Source organism: Aphidius gifuensis, linkage group LG5 (assembly GCF_014905175.1).
Source record: "Aphidius gifuensis isolate YNYX2018 linkage group LG5, ASM1490517v1, whole genome shotgun sequence".
NCBI lineage: Eukaryota > Metazoa > Arthropoda > Insecta > Hymenoptera > Braconidae > Aphidius > Aphidius gifuensis.
Window position 1 is genome coordinate 2,242,129 of NC_057792.1, and position 17,187 is coordinate 2,259,315.

The following is a 17,187-nucleotide window of genomic DNA, read 5'->3' on the forward strand; positions in this document are numbered from 1 at the left end:
TTATTTTAGTTATTTAACTACGTGGCATATTTTTGAAAGACTTGATGATCAATTTATTATTTTTTGTTTTGGCTTTCTTATTTTTTTCAATCAGTGCTGACCAGACCACTTGTGGTAGTTGTTTAACGAGTGAAGAACAATAAATAACTGTCGTGTGAAATAATTTTAATTAGTCGATAACATGAGTGGAAGAAACCAGAATGGATCAGGAGCCACGTAAGATCATTTGTCTAATTTATATTTTATATTTTATTTTTAATTAATAATAATAAGTCTTTTGTGTTTTCTAATTATCATTAGGTCTAAATTTATATCATGTGGGTTTATATCATTAAAGCTATTTTTATTTTTTATTAGTCTTTTTTTTTTTTTCTATATTTTTATAGACAAACTCAGGATGTCTTTTTATAATTTCGATGAGGTCAATTTTTAATTATTAATTCAATGCCAATTAAAATCATTTTGTTTTTTGTTTCAAATAATTGATTGATCAGTCAACGATTAATCAATTAAAACAATGAAAAGAATAATTTAAAATACCATTATATATTTCATGTCAATTGAGACAATTTTTATTAATTAATTATTAAATTTAGAAAAAATTTCTATGGGGATTTCGATTATTTTATTTCGAATGAAAATATTGTTAAAAAATTTACAATTTCGATCGATCAGTTAACGAGTAATAGGTAATTAAAAACACGACACACAAAAAATAGATACGGCAACGTTTAGCTGGCGCTGCTCATCCATGGATCCACATGGTTTTAATTTACCAACACATCAACCAAGAATGGTTGTGTAATTTAACCTACAGTGTTGTCGTTTTTTTATAACCTCCTTAATAAAATTAAAAGTAATAATTATTTTAAATAAATATTAAGTTAATTTTAATTAATAATTAACTATGAATTATAATATAAGAAAATATTTCAGTGGTAGATCAACAAAAGATACTGAAAATGGAGCAGAAAATAATTTTAATCCATTTGTTGAAAGAAAAATTGAAGATCCAACAACGTAAGTGTTTTTTAAATTAAATAATTTATATTTCTTGAATTAAAATTTTATTTATTTATTTGTTTATACAGAGACAGAGATACACTTGCTCATCTATTGAAGGCTTCACTTGGTACTGGTATTTTGGCAATGCCATGTGCATTTAGAAGTTCTGGTCTTGCACTTGGAATTATATCAACAATTGTCATATCATTTATCTGCACATATTGTGCTTATATTTTGGTAATAAAAAATAATAACACTAACAATAATAATTAAATAAATAATAACATATAATAAATTATTAAATATGAAAATTAAATTAACAATATTAATTATTTATTATATTATTTATTTATATTTTATTTTTAATTTAAGGTAAAATGTGCTCATGTATTGTATTATCGAACAATAAAAACACAAATGAGTTATGCTGATGTTGCAGAAACAGCATTAAAAGTTGGACCAAAACCATTTCAAATATTTGCCAAACCTTTGAGGTAATTGTAATAATTTTCTATTATTATTATAATATTATTTATAACAATATATTTTTATTTTAGAATATTTGTTGATGTTGGTTTATTTGTCACATATTTTGGAGCATGTATTGGCTATACTGTTATTGTTGCAACAAGTATTCAGCCAGTTGTTAATTATTATCAAGGCATACCAGATAATCCAAATGAAAGACCATTATTAATTCTTGGTTTATTATTGGTTCCTTTTATTTTATTAACATTAATACCAAATTTAAAAAAATTAACACCAGTATCAATGACTGCAAATGTATTTATGTTTATAAGTCTTTGCACAATATTATCATGGATAATATACAATATGAAATTTAATGAAGCTAAAAATTCAGATAAATTTAGATTATTTGGTGTAGCTGAACCTGATGTATCATGGTACTCAAAATATCCAACGACATTTGCAATAACAATATTTGCATTAGGTGCTATTGGTGTTGTTATGCCACTTGAAAATAAAATGATGACACCACAAAATTTCATTGGTCCATTTGGTGTATTAAATAAAGGCATGACATTCGTCACAATCATGTATATGATTGTTGGAGTTTTTGGATATTTACATGATCCAGCAAATAAAAAAGACATGGTCATGCTTGAGATGCCAATTGATAGTGAATTTTTACTTCTACGTTTGTAAGTTAAATTAAAACTAATTTTTTTTCTATACATATTTCATAATTAATGAGCAATTCAATTTTTATTTTAGAATTTCACAAGGAGTTAGAATACTTGTTGCTTCAGCAGTTTTTTGTACTTATAGTTTACAATTTTTTGTATGTCTTGATATTTCATGGTCTTGGATAAAAAAATATTTTACAAAACATGAAAATATTGCTAATTACATTTTAAGAATTGTTCTTGTTTTTATGAGTGGTAAGTTTCAATATTTTTAATCTTTTTATTACTAAAAGAAAAAATTGTTTTATTGTATTTTAACTATGATATTTATTTTTTAGTTATACTGGCTATGATTTGTCCACATATTAATATAATAATGGGTCTTATTGGAGCATTTTGTTTGTCAATAATGGGACTTTTAATTCCAGTTGTTATTGAGTCAATAACATTTTGGAGCTGTGATTCAACTTGTCGACGTTTATTAAGAACTAGTAAAAATATTGTAATTGGTATTGTTGCAATTTCTGCACTTTATTTTGGAACAAGTGGTGCTTTCAATGATCTTATGAAAGTAATAAATCCAACTGAATAATTCAGTAGTAATTTATTCATCAAATGGACAAATTAAATTTCAATTATAAATATATATAAAAACAATTTAAAAAGAGTTTGCTCATCTTGATATTATTGAACAACTTATAGCATGATTAATTTATTTATTAAATCATCAATCAAATTTTTTTTACCACAATTTAAAATACAGAATAAAAAATAATTAATAAATTCTTTTGACTTTTATTCCAATTTATTTTCACTATTCTAATCTTACACTCAACTACTGATACTTTTTTATATTTCAACACGATTAGTGGGCCTCCAATAGACGATAATTTCGATACGCTTGTACGAATTTCTATCGTGATTCGAAACGATGGCTCATCCTAAAAAAAAAAATATTAAAAATTTCTTTTCGCCATACTATTTAATCAGGCAATTCATGTTAGAATGGTTATATTTTAAATAAACTCGATTGACGACTTGTAGAATCCAAAGAATGCTTTTTTTTTTTTTTAATTTTTTTTTCAATATTTTTTACTTTTAAATTTATTTATTGATTCGGAGAAAAAAATAATATAGCCAGGTATATTTTGCCTTTAATTTAGAAATGCCTTTATCATTTTAAAATTTCTTTTATTTAAATATTGATTTATTTTTAAGACAACAGTAAAAATATATATTAAATTTAAATAAAAATTAAAAGAAAAAAATATTCTCATCATAAATTAAAGTTCATCCTAGTTGAACTCTATTTTATTCTTAAAAAAAAATATATATATCAAGACGTTGACAATGTAATTTATATTCACACGTGTTCAATTGATTTTTTTTTTTTTAATCTCTCCTTTTATATACCAAAATGAGAATTAAATAATATCCTCAGCTGATGAAACGCTCAGCTTGTATTTCACAGTTACAACTGTTACAACTTACAAGTCCAAAATTAGATTTATACACTCGTTGAATTTCATCGACAATAGTCAAGAAAAAAAAAAATTAAGGGGAATCTTATAATTGTGTAACCCTATATATTATCCAACGGTTTTATACAATTATAATAGTCATTTATTAATTCATTAATAATAAAAAATAACTATAAAATTAATAGTTAACAACTTTAATATTCGTGCGCTAAAATATTCATTAAAAATAGTAGAAAAAAATAATTCAACTTGGTCGTTTCTCTATTCAAATTAACTTGAATAAATATTTTAAATAAAATATATAATAAATTCGATGAGACAAGTGGGGAGCCTTGCATTGGAAACATTTCTTAGAAATTATAATGGCACAATAGATTCTATCCCTATATTCTCACAGGAAACATACCTATACAATGAAAAAAAGAAAAAGAAGAACCTAAATAAAATAAGAAAGAAGAGAGAAATTTCCAGCAGAACACAGTAGAAAAAAATTAGCCGAGTGGATCAGGACTTGTGGATTTGCTGTTGAGTTGTTTGGAGCAGTTTGGAGCTGTTTGCATCAGTTTACATCAGCTAGTTTAATTTTTTTTTCATATGAAGATAACAAAATATTAAATTAAAAATTGTGTTGATAAATAAAATATACCATGGAGTTAGATAATTACTCAACAAGGTAAATTATTTTTAATATAAATAAATTTTTATTTATCTCATATTATTTTGTTGATAAATTGTTTATGTAAATTTTTTATTTTTTATATAAACTGCAATTTGTTTGAGTTAATTTTATTGAATTATTAATAAATTATTTTAAATAAAATAATAATAATAAGCTAGTATAATAATTTATATTTTTAAATATATTATAAATTATAATTTAAAAAAAATTTATTTCGTTTTGAATTATTAATTTATTTAATTCATGAATATTTTTAAAAATAATAAATATTTTGATATTTATAATAATTACTATGTATATTAATTTTTATGATTTTATTTATTTTAATATAATAATTATTTAATTTTTTGTTTTTCAGGGAAAAAAAAGATGCAGAAGTTGGATTTATCAAGAAGGAAAAATTTGATCCATTTACTGAGAGAAAAGTGGAAAATCCAACAACGTAATTATACCAAAATTAATTTATAATTATAATATTTGGTTAATATTAAAATTAAAATTTTTAAATGATTTAATAGAGATGGAGAAACATTAACTCATTTATTAAAAGCATCACTTGGTACTGGAATTTTGTCAATGGGTTGTGCCTTCAGAAGTTCTGGTCTTGCACTTGGTATAATATCAACAATTCTCATTGGATTTATCAGCACATACTGTGCTTACATCTTGGTAAAATAAAAACACTATAATCCAAATTTATTATAAAAATTTAAAATAAAAAATAACAATTAATTTTTGTGACAGGTAAAATGTGCACATATTTTGTATCATAAATGCCATAAAACTCAAATGAGCTACGCTGATATTGCTGAAGCAGCTTTAGCAGTTGGACCAAAACCATTTAGAAAATTTGCTAAATTATTAAGGTAATAAAAAATAGATAAATAAATAAATAAATAATTAAATTTTAATAACAATTATTATATTTTTTACAGAGTAATTGTTGATTTGGGTTTATTTTGTATTTATTATGGTGCTTGTGTTGCCTGCACAGTAATTGTTGCAAAAAATTTTAAACAAATACTTGATTTTCATGAAATACATTACAACAATGAATTTATTCCATTAAGTTGGATAATTGTTGTATTATTAATTCCAATAATACTCCTAACATTGATCCAAGATCTTAAATATCTTGCACCAGTATCAACAATTGCAAATGGTTTGATGTTTGGTGGTTTAACAATAATTTTCATTTGGCTTGTAACAGAGTTATTTGGAAAAGATTTAATACATCAAAAAGGTTTTAATTGGATTGGAATTGATGAAAATAAATCATTGTCATTGTCTTGGTATTCAAAGTATTCAGAAACATTTGCAATAACTATTTTTGCAATGGCTGCTATTGGAGTTGTAATGCCACTTGAAAATAAAATGAAAACACCAAAGAATTTCCTTGGTCCAGTTGGAATATTAAGTAAAGGAATGATATTTGTTACAATTATTTATATGATTGCTGGTATTTTGGCTTACTTGAAAGATCCAATTGCAACAACTGATGTTATAACACTCGAAATGCCTATGGATGGAACTTTTTTGACGAGTTTGTATGTATTTTTTTAATTTATATTTATCAATAATCATATGGTTCATTCATAAATAAAATTAATTACTTTTTTGTTTATTTTTTAGTATGGCACAAGCTGCAAGAATTTTAATAAGCTTATCAGTATTTTCATCTTACTGTTTATGCTTATTTGTTTGTCTTGAAATTATTTGGAATCTTATTAAAAATAATTTTACAGATAATCCTAAAAGAGCTAATTATATTTTAAAGCTAATCCTTGCTGTTGCCAGTGGTAAGTAATCATATGACAATTGTTTACTTTAAATTTAAATTAATATTTTATTTATTTTTATTTACAGTAATGCTGGCATTTTTCTTTCCAAATGTTATTGCAATTCTTGGAATAATTGGTGCATTTTTCCTCTCAATATTGGGTCTTCTTGTACCAGTTATTATTGAAACAATAACATACTGGGAAGATGACAATCATCGTGTATTACGAGCACTTAAAAATATTGTCATAGCTATTGTTGCATTAAATGCACTTTATTTTGGAGCACTTGCTTAAATTTATAATGAATTTTATCATTTATTACCTCTTGTAATTTTATTTTTAATTTTCGTTATTAAAAATCATTATTACATCAAGTATAATCATTTTCATTTAATCGAGTCTTGTGGAAATTAAATAAAAGACTGCTGATAATAAATGTCATTATTTTATAAATAAAAATTTTTACAATAAACAAAAGAAAACAAGATTTTTTTTTCATATAAAAATAATTTATTTTTGTTTTTTTCATTAGATAAATTTAATAATAAACTATTGATAATAAATAATTAAAATAAATAGATATATCTAAAAATATCTGACACAATTTTATTTAATAAAAAAAATCAGATCAATTTGATTTTTACAACTGATGTAATAGCACATCAAGAAAACATGATTAAATTATTAAAATAAAAAATAAATATTTCAAGGTGATAACCCCTCTGTGTGTATCATCCATTTGGGTCATCACAATTCTGATAATTTTCATTGATATAAATACGCAAAAAATACCACAAATTTATTACATTTGCCTCGTAAAGTATCACTCTTATTTTGGTGAGTTAAAAACTATAAAAACTATTAAACTTTAAAAAAATTATATACAACTATTTTATAAATAATTTTCATAATTTAAAATTTTATTTTTTAAGGAACTAAATATATTTTTTTGTGTTTATTTCCTCAATTGGGATTCTGGACCGTGTGCTAAATTGATAACACAGTTGTTTACTAGAAATAAATATATCTTAATATTGCTACATCTTTCTTAAATAAATTATATACATAAAAAATAAAATCATCATCATGATTAACGTAAAGAATAATTATTTAAAATTATTTATCATATTATTTTGTATTACATCTTATTTAATACTGGACACATACTCATTGTGTTGTCCAACATATTCGAAAAATGAAATAATCGAAAAAGGTGATGAACGAGCAATTAATAATACAGAAAAATATTTTCATATTGGTATATTAGGTATTGATTCTTGGATACCAATTTATTGTGCTAATGGTAAAAAAAGTGATAATAAAACATGCTCAACTGGACCATGTAATATATTTGGATGTAATTGTGACGGTAGATGTATTGGTGATTTAGATACTGATTTTTAAATTAATACTAATTAAAAAATTAGTTTATTTTTGTCAAAGCTCATGTATAAATTTATATTTATTTATTATCATTGATATATTTATCAAAGTGTAATTTGATTATTGTACAGTTAAATTGAGTCCAGATTGATCTGCATTGCTTCAAAGACAAAATGAATTTTTTTATTTGTTTTTTTTTTAAATATATATAAATAGTTTTATTCTATTCTTTTTTTTTTCTGATGCAATTTTTTTATATTTTTCATCGGATGTCGAAAGCTTTTTATCGTGTAATTTTATTGTTAAATTACATCAGCCTATTTTTTATTGGCTTATCAATAGTCAAAAATTCTATTGTATAATTTTACATGATTATGTTTGTGAAAGTATTTTTTTATATATATTATTTATTGTTTTGTATATAAATAAAACATTGATGAATCAAGGTAGTGGTCATTGAGATGTTGTTTTTTTTTTTTTTATTAATTTTTTAAGTTTGTAGTTTTATTTGACTATTAAGTATCATTCGTCTTGTTGCTTTCGAAGAGCTTACTTCGTTGTTTTGTGATAGGAGAAAAGAAATAAAATTTTAAAAAATATTCTGCTGACGTAGATAAGATTAGGAATTTCGACAACGAAAAATATAATGAATGATAGTGTGGCTACAATTGTTAAGGATAAAGTTGAAATGAATAATTATTCAACTTTTAGGTAAGTAATAATATGTTATTTTTTTTTTTTTTTTTGTTAAATAATAATTATCAATTTATTCATATATTTATTATTGCTATATTTAAACAAGTGATAATTGAGACCAACTGTATTTATAAATAAATTTGATTAGGCCTTTTTTTTTTTAAATCATTTATTTTTAAAATTATTAATTCGAAATCTTTTTCACAATTTTATTGATATTAAAAATAACATTTTTTACGAATTATTATTATGATTATTAAAAAAAAAATTAATATTACAGAAATAATGAAACTCAGATAATAGCACGTGATGCTGAAAATGGAGTTAATATTCAGAAAAAATTCGATCCATTTGCAGCGAGAAAAGTTGAAAATCCAATGACGTAAGTGTTTTAAATTTTTTTAAATTATTGTTATGAAAATTTAAACTGCCTCGATAATAGTAATTGATTTGTTTTTGTTTTTTGATGTTTATATAAAGAGATGGTGATACATTGACACATTTATTAAAGGCATGTCTTGGTACTGGAATTTTATCAATGCCATGTGCATTTAGAAGTTCTGGTCTTGCACTTGGAATTATATCAACAATTGTCATATCATTTATCTGCACATATTGTGCTTATATTTTGGTAATAAAAAATAATAACACTAACAATAATAATTAAATAAATAATAACATATAATAAATTATTAAATATGAAAATTAAATTAACAATATTAATTATTTATTATATTATTTATTTATATTTTATTTTTAATTTAAGGTAAAATGTGCTCATGTATTGTATTATCGAACAATAAAAACACAAATGAGTTATGCTGATGTTGCAGAAACAGCATTAAAAGTTGGACCAAAACCATTTCAAATATTTGCCAAACCTTTGAGGTAATTATAATAATTTTCTATTATTATTATAATATTATTTATAACAATATATTTTTATTTTAGAATATTTGTTGATGTTGGTTTATTTGTCACACAATTTGGAGTCTGCATAGCATTTGCTGTTATTGTTGCAACGAATTTTAAACAAGTTGTTGATTATTATCAAGATGGTGATTTTATTAATATAAGATATTTCATTGCTGGTTTATTAATTCCACTTGTTCTATTGACACTAATACCAGATTTAAAAAAACTTGCACCAGTGTCAATGATTGCAAATATATTTATGCTAATGAGCCTATTAATAATATCATACTGGTTAATTAAAAATTTAATTTATCATAATTATAAAAATTCAGAAAGCTTTCAATGGATTGGAATTAAAGAAAATCAAACATTATCTATTTTTTGGTATTCGAAATATTCACAAACATTTAGTATAACAATATTTGCAATTGAAGCAATTGGCATTGTAATGCCGCTTGAAAATAAAATGAAATCTCCTAAAAATTTTATTGGTCCTTTTGGTGTATTGAGCCAAGGAATGATTTTAGTTACTATCATGTATATTATCATTGGACTATTGGGATATTTATTCAATCCAATATCAGAGTATCCAATGATTACACTTGAGATGCCAATGAAAACTAGTGATTGTCTTGAAAGCATGTAAGTTAATAATAGCTATTAACTCCTAAATAATTTATAATATTAAATTTTATATTTTTAGCTTAGCACAAGCAGTTAGAATTCTCGTTGGATTAGCAGTATTTTTTAGCTTCTGCTTGCAATTTTTTGTATGTCTTGATATTGCTTGGTCATGGATTAGAAAACATATTTCGTGTAATCCAAAATCAGCAAATTATATTTTAAGAATTTCTCTCGTCACCACAAGTGGTAAGTTGATATTAAAATTTTTTTTTTTTCTTTTTATAAATTTATTATCTCTTGTATTTTAATTAATTATATTTTTTTTTCTTTCTATTTTTACTATAGTTTTTTTTGGAATAATATGTCCTGAAATATTGCCACTGATTGGTCTCATTGGTGCATGTTGCTTATCAATATTAGGCCTTCTTGTACCAGTCATTATTGAAACAATAACATATTGGAATGATGATACAATAGTATGGCGAATATTGAGAACAATGAAAAATATATTTATCACAATTATTGCAGCTCTTGCATTTTATTATGGCACCAGTGATTCACTCAATGACATTAGACTACATTTATTTAATATTAATTAAATTTTTTAGTTAAAAAATTTAGGAAATTAATTAAATACATTTAGGAAATTTTTATCCACCTTGAATATTATAATTATGTTATTATAAAAATTAAATATATTTTTTTTATATTTTATTTCAAAAAAAAAAAAAATACTAATATACGTACTTGTTCTGTGAATTTTTTTTTTTTTTTTTACATTTGTAAAATGAAGAAAAAAAAAATTAGAAATTAAATTATTTTATTTATTTTAAGTATGAAAAATAAATAATTTGTAATTATGAAAATAATAAAATGTATATTTTTCATAGAAAATGTGTTTACCTTGTTCTTAATTATATCGTGTAACAAAAAAATGAAGGTAAAATATATTTTTTTTTAATTATTGTAATTAATTTTTTTTAAGCAGAAAACAAGAAGGAAAAAGAAATATTTTTATTTCGCAGTATTTACTTGGGAGTGTTGTACCAATAACGTTAAACAATAATTTTATTGTTTTTAATTTTCATATCAGTCTTTATGATTGTCTGTTAATCTCTTTTTTATCTGATAATTTATGTTTATAAACTCATTTGACTTGTATATGATCCAAACAATCGATAAATTAATAAAATAAATAAAAAAAAATTTAAATTAGACTACACAAGAACTGGAAAAATAAACATGACAAGGAAAAATATTATTTTTATATAATTTATTTTTCGTATGATAATTTTGTTTTTCATTTTTTTTTTTCATATGACACTCAGTTAGGTGTAATAAAACGAGTATGTTCGTATTTTTTTTAAGTGTGTCAAATATATTAACCAGTTAAAAAATATAGTTAAATATTTTTTACTAGTTAATATTGAGTAAATAGAAAAAGATCCTTTTTACTATGAATTTCGAAACTATAAAATTGGAAAATTATCGAAACAACAAGTAAGTTTTCGAATTATAAATTTAAAAAAAAAAAAAAAAGAACTTTGTTTAATTTAATTTAATTATTTTAGTGATCAAAATTTTAATCCATCAATTGATTATGAAAATAAGCAATCAAATGAATATGATCCATTTAAAGAAAGGAACATTAAAAATCCAACAACGTAAGTAACATATTATTATAAATAAATTTAATAAAAAAATATAAATAAACAAATTATTTTTTTTTAATATAGAAATATTGATACCTTAGCTCACCTACTTAAAGCAATAATTGGTACTGGAATTTTATCATTACCATGTGCGTTTAGAAGTTGTGGCCTTGGCCTTGGTATTTTATCAACAATTGTCATATCATTTATGAGTAGTTATTGTGCTCACACACTGGTAAGCGACTTTCCAACTTTCAACAAACCAACTTACTTAAAATAAGATAATACTTACACTATTAAAATATATATTAAAAAAATTTCAGGTACAATCCGCACATATTTTATATTACAAAACGAAAAAATCACAAATGAGTTATGCTGATGTTGCTGAAACAGCTCTATCAGTTGGACCAACAGCTTTAAAAAAATTTGGTAAAACAGCCAGGTAAATAATTTAAATAGTTGGCTTTCAGATAAACTAACTAAAAATAAATAAATAAATAAATTATTACTAATAGAAATTTAAAATAATTACAGATACGTAGTTGACGTTGGTTTATTTGTATCTCATTTTGGTACCTGCACAGCATACATTGTAATTGTAGCTAAAAATATAAAAGACGTATTAGATTATCATCAAGGTGGTGATCATGCAGATGTCAGAGTAATAATAATTATTCTTCTTTTGCCATTATTATTCTTAACATGGATACCAGATTTAAAATACCTGGCACCAGTTTCAATTATTGCAAATATATTTATGTTAACAAGTTTGCTAACAATATTTTACTGGCTTACTAAAGATTTAATTACCAGTGATAAAATAGTTCGTGATGGTTTTAATTGGATTGGCATTGATGAGACTAATGATATTTCTTGGTACTCAAAATATTCACAAACATTTAGTATAATTATATTTTCAGTTGGATCAATTGGTATTGTGATGCCACTTGAAAATAAAATGAAATCACCTAAAAATTTTGTTGGTCCCCTTGGTGTTTTAAGTCAAGGAACAATTTTATTTACTTTTATTTATATGACTATTGGAATTTTGGGATATTTGTATAATCCAAAAGCAACTGAGCCAATTATCACTCTGGAAATGCCAATGAATGCAGACTACTGGAACAGTTTGTTAGTTTAATAATTATTAAAATATTATTTTTTAAATTATTATATTATCAATCAATTAGTTAATGATAATTAGTAATTATTTTTTTATTTATTTTTAGAATGGCACAAGCAGTAAGAATACTAATTGCTTTATCAGTATTTTGTTCATTTTGTTTACAATTTTTTATTAGTCTTGGTGTATCTTGGATCTGGATCAAAGATCGATTTAGTAAAAATAAAATTATAGCAAATTATGGTTTAAGAATTTCTCTCGTTTTATCAAATGGTAAGTTTATTATTATTATTATTATTTAAATTATAAATTAAATGTATTTTTTGTTTTCCAGTTTTCTTGGCAATTGTTTTTCCAGATGTGTTATTATTGCTTAATTTCGTTGGTGGTTTTGGTGGTTCAATTTTGGGATTATTTATCCCAGTACTTATTGAAACAATGACTCATTGGGATGATGACAGTCATTGGCGAATTTTAAGGCATTTAAAAAATTTAGTAATAATGTTTGTAGCTATATTAGCATTTTATTTTGCAACAGCTGATTCAATTAGAGATATAAAAAATAAATTTATACAAGGAAAAGAATAATATAGAAATATTTAATAATTTATATATTGAAAAATAATAAATTTAATAACAAAAATTAGAATTAATAATGTATTACATAAAAAAAAAATAATATTAATTTACTTAGGTAATAATTTTTTGTTGATTTTGTATAAATATTTCATATGAAAAATAATTGCTATCAGATAAAGCTAATGTAACAGCTGGATGTTTACTTTTTTTTAGTATTTGAATAATTTTTAAATATTTCGAAACATCAATGCAGTGTAGTTCTATTTCTAATAGTAATAAAGTTGCAAAGAGAATAATTAGTTCATCATTGGATGAAGCAAGATGTCCAATGACTTCTAAACAAAAAATATGTTTACCTCCATAAATATAATTGCTGTTAAAAATATATCGATCGAAACAAGACCATAAATATTTTTTGAAGGTTGAAACGATCATTGGCATTGCCTCGTTGGAATATATTTCGATTAATGATGGAATAAGCTGAACAAGTTTGTTTGAAGTTGTTTCAGGTAAAGTGATATCGTCAATTAAAATAATATACGTTAAATTAAGATAACAAATTCCTAATTGTTTAGGTCTTAATATTTTTGATAAATCATCGAGTAAAGTTTGAGCTGTTTCAATTTTTCTTGGGCTATGACTCATCTTACCGACACCATGAATTAATCTACCAATCATGAAGTTGGCAGGTGAAAAATTTGGATTGAGATCAGATGAAATATCCCAGTGATTATTGACAATTTCTGAAAGCAATTTTGTTAGAAATTTTATACGGAATTCAAATTGTTCATCATTAGCTTCACCAATGTATCCGTTGATAACAAACATTTGAATGTCTTCAGACAGAATAAATTCACATCTTGAAACATCAGCGAAATAATTATTGATGATATTTTCATGTAGTTCTTCAGTAAATAACGTTAATCGGGACATATTGTTCCGAAGTATTTTACCAATGTACTTTGGACTTGTTGAAAGTTTAAAATCACTATTTGTTTCTTCGATTCTTTTAATTGTTTTCAAGACTTCCATTATACTAGTTGTGAAATATTCATCAGAAATATTTTTATAATCAAGAATATTATTCCAAAAATAATCTTCAATTTTAATTTCAGCAATACAATTTTTAATTAAATTCCAATTTTGTAAATTTGGAGTATCGATAAATAGCTTTGAACAACATTCGAATATTATTTGACGAATAGAAATGTGATTTTCATTTTTCCATAAATCAATCAACATCATTTGTTTTTGTTCAAAGCTACCAACTAAACAAAATAATTTAATACCATGTTTTTTTATTGATACTATTTGATTAGATAGAGTCTTTGAAAATTCCATTATTTTATCAACTGGAATTCTTCTTGCAATATTATTTAAACTGTGAACAATTACATTTTTGTAATCTTCTTCAAAGTATTTAACAACTGGATTTAATGACAATGGTGGATTGACAATACAGAGTGACCATATTATTGCAGTATTTAATTCATACTGATCTTTTGTACGTTCATCTTCTAAATCAAGTTTCATTGTGTCTGGTATTAATGGTGTAATTAATTTCTCATAAGATGCACCTTCGTACAAAACAGCAAGCATTTTCATATCAGCATCTTCATTTTTCAGCTCATTGAAACATTTAATTGAAAATAATATTGGCAAGTCTTGATGCCATCTTGCATAATTTAAAAATCGACGAACAAAATTATGTTTTTTAATGTTTTGTTTACATTTATCAAAACAAGCTTCCCAATTTTGTATAATTTTATCAGGTGATTTTTGTAATTGTTTGATAATTGAAGAATCATTAAATTCACTTTCAGATAACTCCAATTCTAAATAAATATTTTCATTAATTTTTTTAAGATATTTTTTGATTTTTTTAATAGGATCATCAGTATCTTCACGAGCTTTATAATTACTCTTCAAAATATCTTTAACAGCCTCAAGTAATAATGGAAAATTTTGAATATCTAAGTTGTCCAATTGTTTTTTAGCTTTTGAATTACTTTCGTTAAAATCTGCCATAGCTTCTAATAAAGAGCTGATGAGACTTGATAAATAATTTTGAAATTTATCTTTTAAAATTAATGTTCTTTCAATAATTTCAACTAAACATTTTCTGTTATATTCTGGATAGTCAATTAAAATTTCCCAATGATAATAACCAGGGTATTGTAGTCCAATATACATTCCAATATAATCATAAATATCTTCTTGATTTTTTATTTTAGAATAAATTAAATCACCAAGTATAGTTTTACTAACTGAAGCCTGCTTTTTAAGTAAATTTTTTATATTTAAAAAACGTATAAATTTATCAAGAATAACCAAATGTTCATTTGGTAAATTTTTAATATCGAAATCTGTAGAAATTTGATCCAAAATATTATGAATAGCTGGAAATTTTTCATTTTTATGATGTGAAAAAATATAATCAAGAACATTTAGAAGAGCATCGTCGTCTTTGTTGATACTGCAAGTGTAAATTAATGCTTTTAAAAATTCACAACGATCATCAGCATCTGATGTTTTTGTTATTTTTTCTTTCAGCACAGGAATTGATTCGTTTGTTGGTAAATAACATATCCATAATTCTTCTATATCGATTTTTGATTTACCAATACTTTCATCATTTTCTAATTTTATTCTAGCTTGTTTAATTCGTTCTTCTGGATCCAACAGTTTTATTATTTCAAAAGTCATTGGACATTTTTCTAAAAAGTTCAATCCATAAAGATCTTGAAATGTTGACATGAAATAATTGAATTTTTCTTTTTCATCGTAATATTTCAAGTAATTAATATATATATAAAATTCATCATAATCAAATGAATCTATATTCGACGGAAATAATCCTTTAAAGACTTTATAAAATTCTGTCTTTGTTAATTTCGACGTTATAAATTCCAATGGTAATATAGAAAAAAAAATCTTTGGATTTTCTAAAAGTTCATGACGACAATTTTTTAAAAATAATTCAGATTTTTTATGAGTTAATTCAATGTATAAATTTCCCGAGTATTCTTTAGCCAAATTGACAAATTCATTTGGATGTTTTTTTAATAATTTAGGAAGAAACTTTTGGTATTGTTCAGTATTTTTTTTTATATATTTTATAGCAACATTTGGATAACGTTGATAAATAATATCAAGATCAACAAAATTTAGTGTTTTTTTCCAGTTGAATATTGTATTTTCAATAAAATTTTCACTGCACGCAAAACAAAGTCGTCTTGCTGAATTATCACCATATTTGTTTTTTAAATTAATGTAAAATTCTTCAGCAATAGTTGTATGATTTTTCAACAATAAATGTTTTGCTAATTTTTTAATAATTTTATCACGTGTATTAACAGAAACGTATGAAAAAATATTATTATAAAAATAATCAAAATTAGTTATATTTTTATTGGTACCATTGAAAAACCATTTGACCTTGAGTGCGCGATCATTGAGTGCAATATCATCAGATTTTAATGCAGCAACAATTTCTTCAGGTTGATGAAGAACTTTAGCAACTTCAAGGCTAACAATTGGTACAAGGACATCTGAAAGTTCTGGTGTACTTTGAATTTTATCAGTAGTATTTGCTGACACAGCAATAAACTTGTTGGCAATATTGTTCAGTGTTTTCAATTTCTCACCCGGTGTTTTACCAGGAATTTTTTGTATTGCATCAAGATATGGTGAGTTATTATCAAACACAGCCATATTTGCAATATTTATTAAATCTGTAATTGTTCAATAATTTTTTTAGTATCTAAATCATTAAAATTAATTTATATAAAATAACAACAATTACTCACGTTAATTTTGATAAACACAATAACTGTTTAGCCAAACACTTGAGGCTGTTATTTGCCAGACTTGTACTAATACGCAGTAAAAATATTTTTATAACAAGGAAAAAATATATTAAATGATCATTAAGATAAGCACACACAGACACTGACCGACTGAAATACACACGTTGGCTGTTGACGACAAATGAAAAAATATAAAATATTCAAGCTGATATGATATAAGCAGTTTAAAGCCACAGTATACAATCTCTCTGAAGTTCATGATTATCATCACTATCTATACTCACGTGAAAAACAGAACCATTTTTTCTT

The 17,187-nt window shown here is 23.6% G+C and overlaps 4 protein-coding genes across 5 annotated transcripts; 3 read left to right on the plus strand and 1 right to left on the minus strand.

Moving 5' to 3' along the window:
- The first annotated feature begins 16 nt into the window (after positions 1-16).
- On the plus strand, positions 17-10,364 carry LOC122856171. The gene is made up of 20 exons (XM_044157865.1): positions 17-216; positions 937-1,020; positions 1,092-1,242; positions 1,378-1,499; positions 1,563-2,168; positions 2,242-2,408; positions 2,492-2,743; positions 4,683-4,755; positions 4,832-4,982; positions 5,058-5,179; positions 5,384-5,860; positions 5,946-6,112; positions 6,180-6,376; positions 8,091-8,188; positions 8,454-8,555; positions 8,654-8,804; positions 8,940-9,061; positions 9,125-9,730; positions 9,792-9,958; positions 10,058-10,364. The coding sequence occupies exons 1-20, from the start codon at positions 182-184 to the stop codon at positions 10,309-10,311; spliced, it is 4,104 nt and encodes a 1,367-aa protein (XP_044013800.1). The 5' UTR covers positions 17-181; the 3' UTR covers positions 10,312-10,364.
- On the plus strand, positions 3,588-6,465 carry LOC122856826 (proton-coupled amino acid transporter-like protein pathetic). Its single transcript, XM_044158688.1, has 7 exons — positions 3,588-4,307; positions 4,672-4,755; positions 4,832-4,982; positions 5,058-5,179; positions 5,249-5,860; positions 5,946-6,112; positions 6,180-6,465. The coding sequence occupies exons 1-7, from the start codon at positions 4,282-4,284 to the stop codon at positions 6,386-6,388; spliced, it is 1,371 nt and encodes a 456-aa protein (XP_044014623.1). The 5' UTR covers positions 3,588-4,281; the 3' UTR covers positions 6,389-6,465.
- A 586-nt stretch (positions 10,365-10,950) lies between the features above and the next one.
- On the plus strand, positions 10,951-13,078 carry LOC122856818 (proton-coupled amino acid transporter-like protein pathetic). 2 transcript variants are annotated; one of them, XM_044158677.1, is made up of 7 exons: positions 10,951-11,212; positions 11,284-11,376; positions 11,449-11,599; positions 11,688-11,809; positions 11,902-12,498; positions 12,597-12,763; positions 12,825-13,078. In XM_044158677.1, exons 1-7 carry the CDS (start codon positions 11,169-11,171, stop codon positions 13,076-13,078), a joined length of 1,428 nt encoding a protein of 475 aa, XP_044014612.1. In that variant the 5' UTR covers positions 10,951-11,168. The 2 variants fall into 2 exon arrangements, with proteins under 2 accessions (XP_044014612.1, XP_044014613.1); XM_044158678.1 differs by lacking the exon at positions 10,951-11,212 and having other exon boundaries at positions 11,295-11,376; positions 11,466-11,599.
- Positions 12,995-17,186, minus strand: LOC122856748. Its single transcript, XM_044158549.1, has 2 exons — positions 16,879-17,186; positions 12,995-16,803 (listed from the first exon to the last, which is right to left on the minus strand). Exon 2 carries the CDS (start codon positions 16,781-16,783, stop codon positions 13,181-13,183), a length of 3,603 nt encoding a protein of 1,200 aa, XP_044014484.1. The 5' UTR covers positions 16,784-16,803; positions 16,879-17,186; the 3' UTR covers positions 12,995-13,180.
- Position 17,187: the final 1 nt, after the last annotated feature.

Bases quoted from the DNA above. Each gene is read 5' to 3' on its own strand.
- LOC122856818 (XM_044158677.1), top strand. From the start codon at position 11,169: ATGAATTTCGAAACTATAAAATTGGAAAATTATCGAAACAACAA. The intron at 11,600-11,687 runs GTAAGCGACTTT...AAAAAATTTCAG, and splicing joins GTTATTGTGCTCACACACTG to GTACAATCCGCACATATTTT. The intron at 11,810-11,901 runs GTAAATAATTTA...AAATAATTACAG, and splicing joins AAATTTGGTAAAACAGCCAG to ATACGTAGTTGACGTTGGTT.
- LOC122856171 (XM_044157865.1), top strand. From the start codon at position 182: ATGAGTGGAAGAAACCAGAATGGATCAGGAGCCAC. The intron at 4,756-4,831 runs GTAATTATACCA...ATGATTTAATAG, and splicing joins AAAGTGGAAAATCCAACAAC to AGATGGAGAAACATTAACTC. The intron at 6,377-8,090 runs GCACTTGCTTAA...CTGCTGACGTAG, and splicing joins TAAATGCACTTTATTTTGGA to ATAAGATTAGGAATTTCGAC.
- LOC122856826 (XM_044158688.1), top strand. From the start codon at position 4,282: ATGGAGTTAGATAATTACTCAACAAG. The intron at 4,983-5,057 runs GTAAAATAAAAA...TTTTTGTGACAG, and splicing joins CATACTGTGCTTACATCTTG to GTAAAATGTGCACATATTTT. The intron at 5,180-5,248 runs GTAATAAAAAAT...TATTTTTTACAG, and splicing joins AAATTTGCTAAATTATTAAG to AGTAATTGTTGATTTGGGTT.
- LOC122856748 (XM_044158549.1), bottom strand. From the start codon at position 16,783: ATGGCTGTGTTTGATAATAACTCACCATATCTTGATGCAATACAAAAA.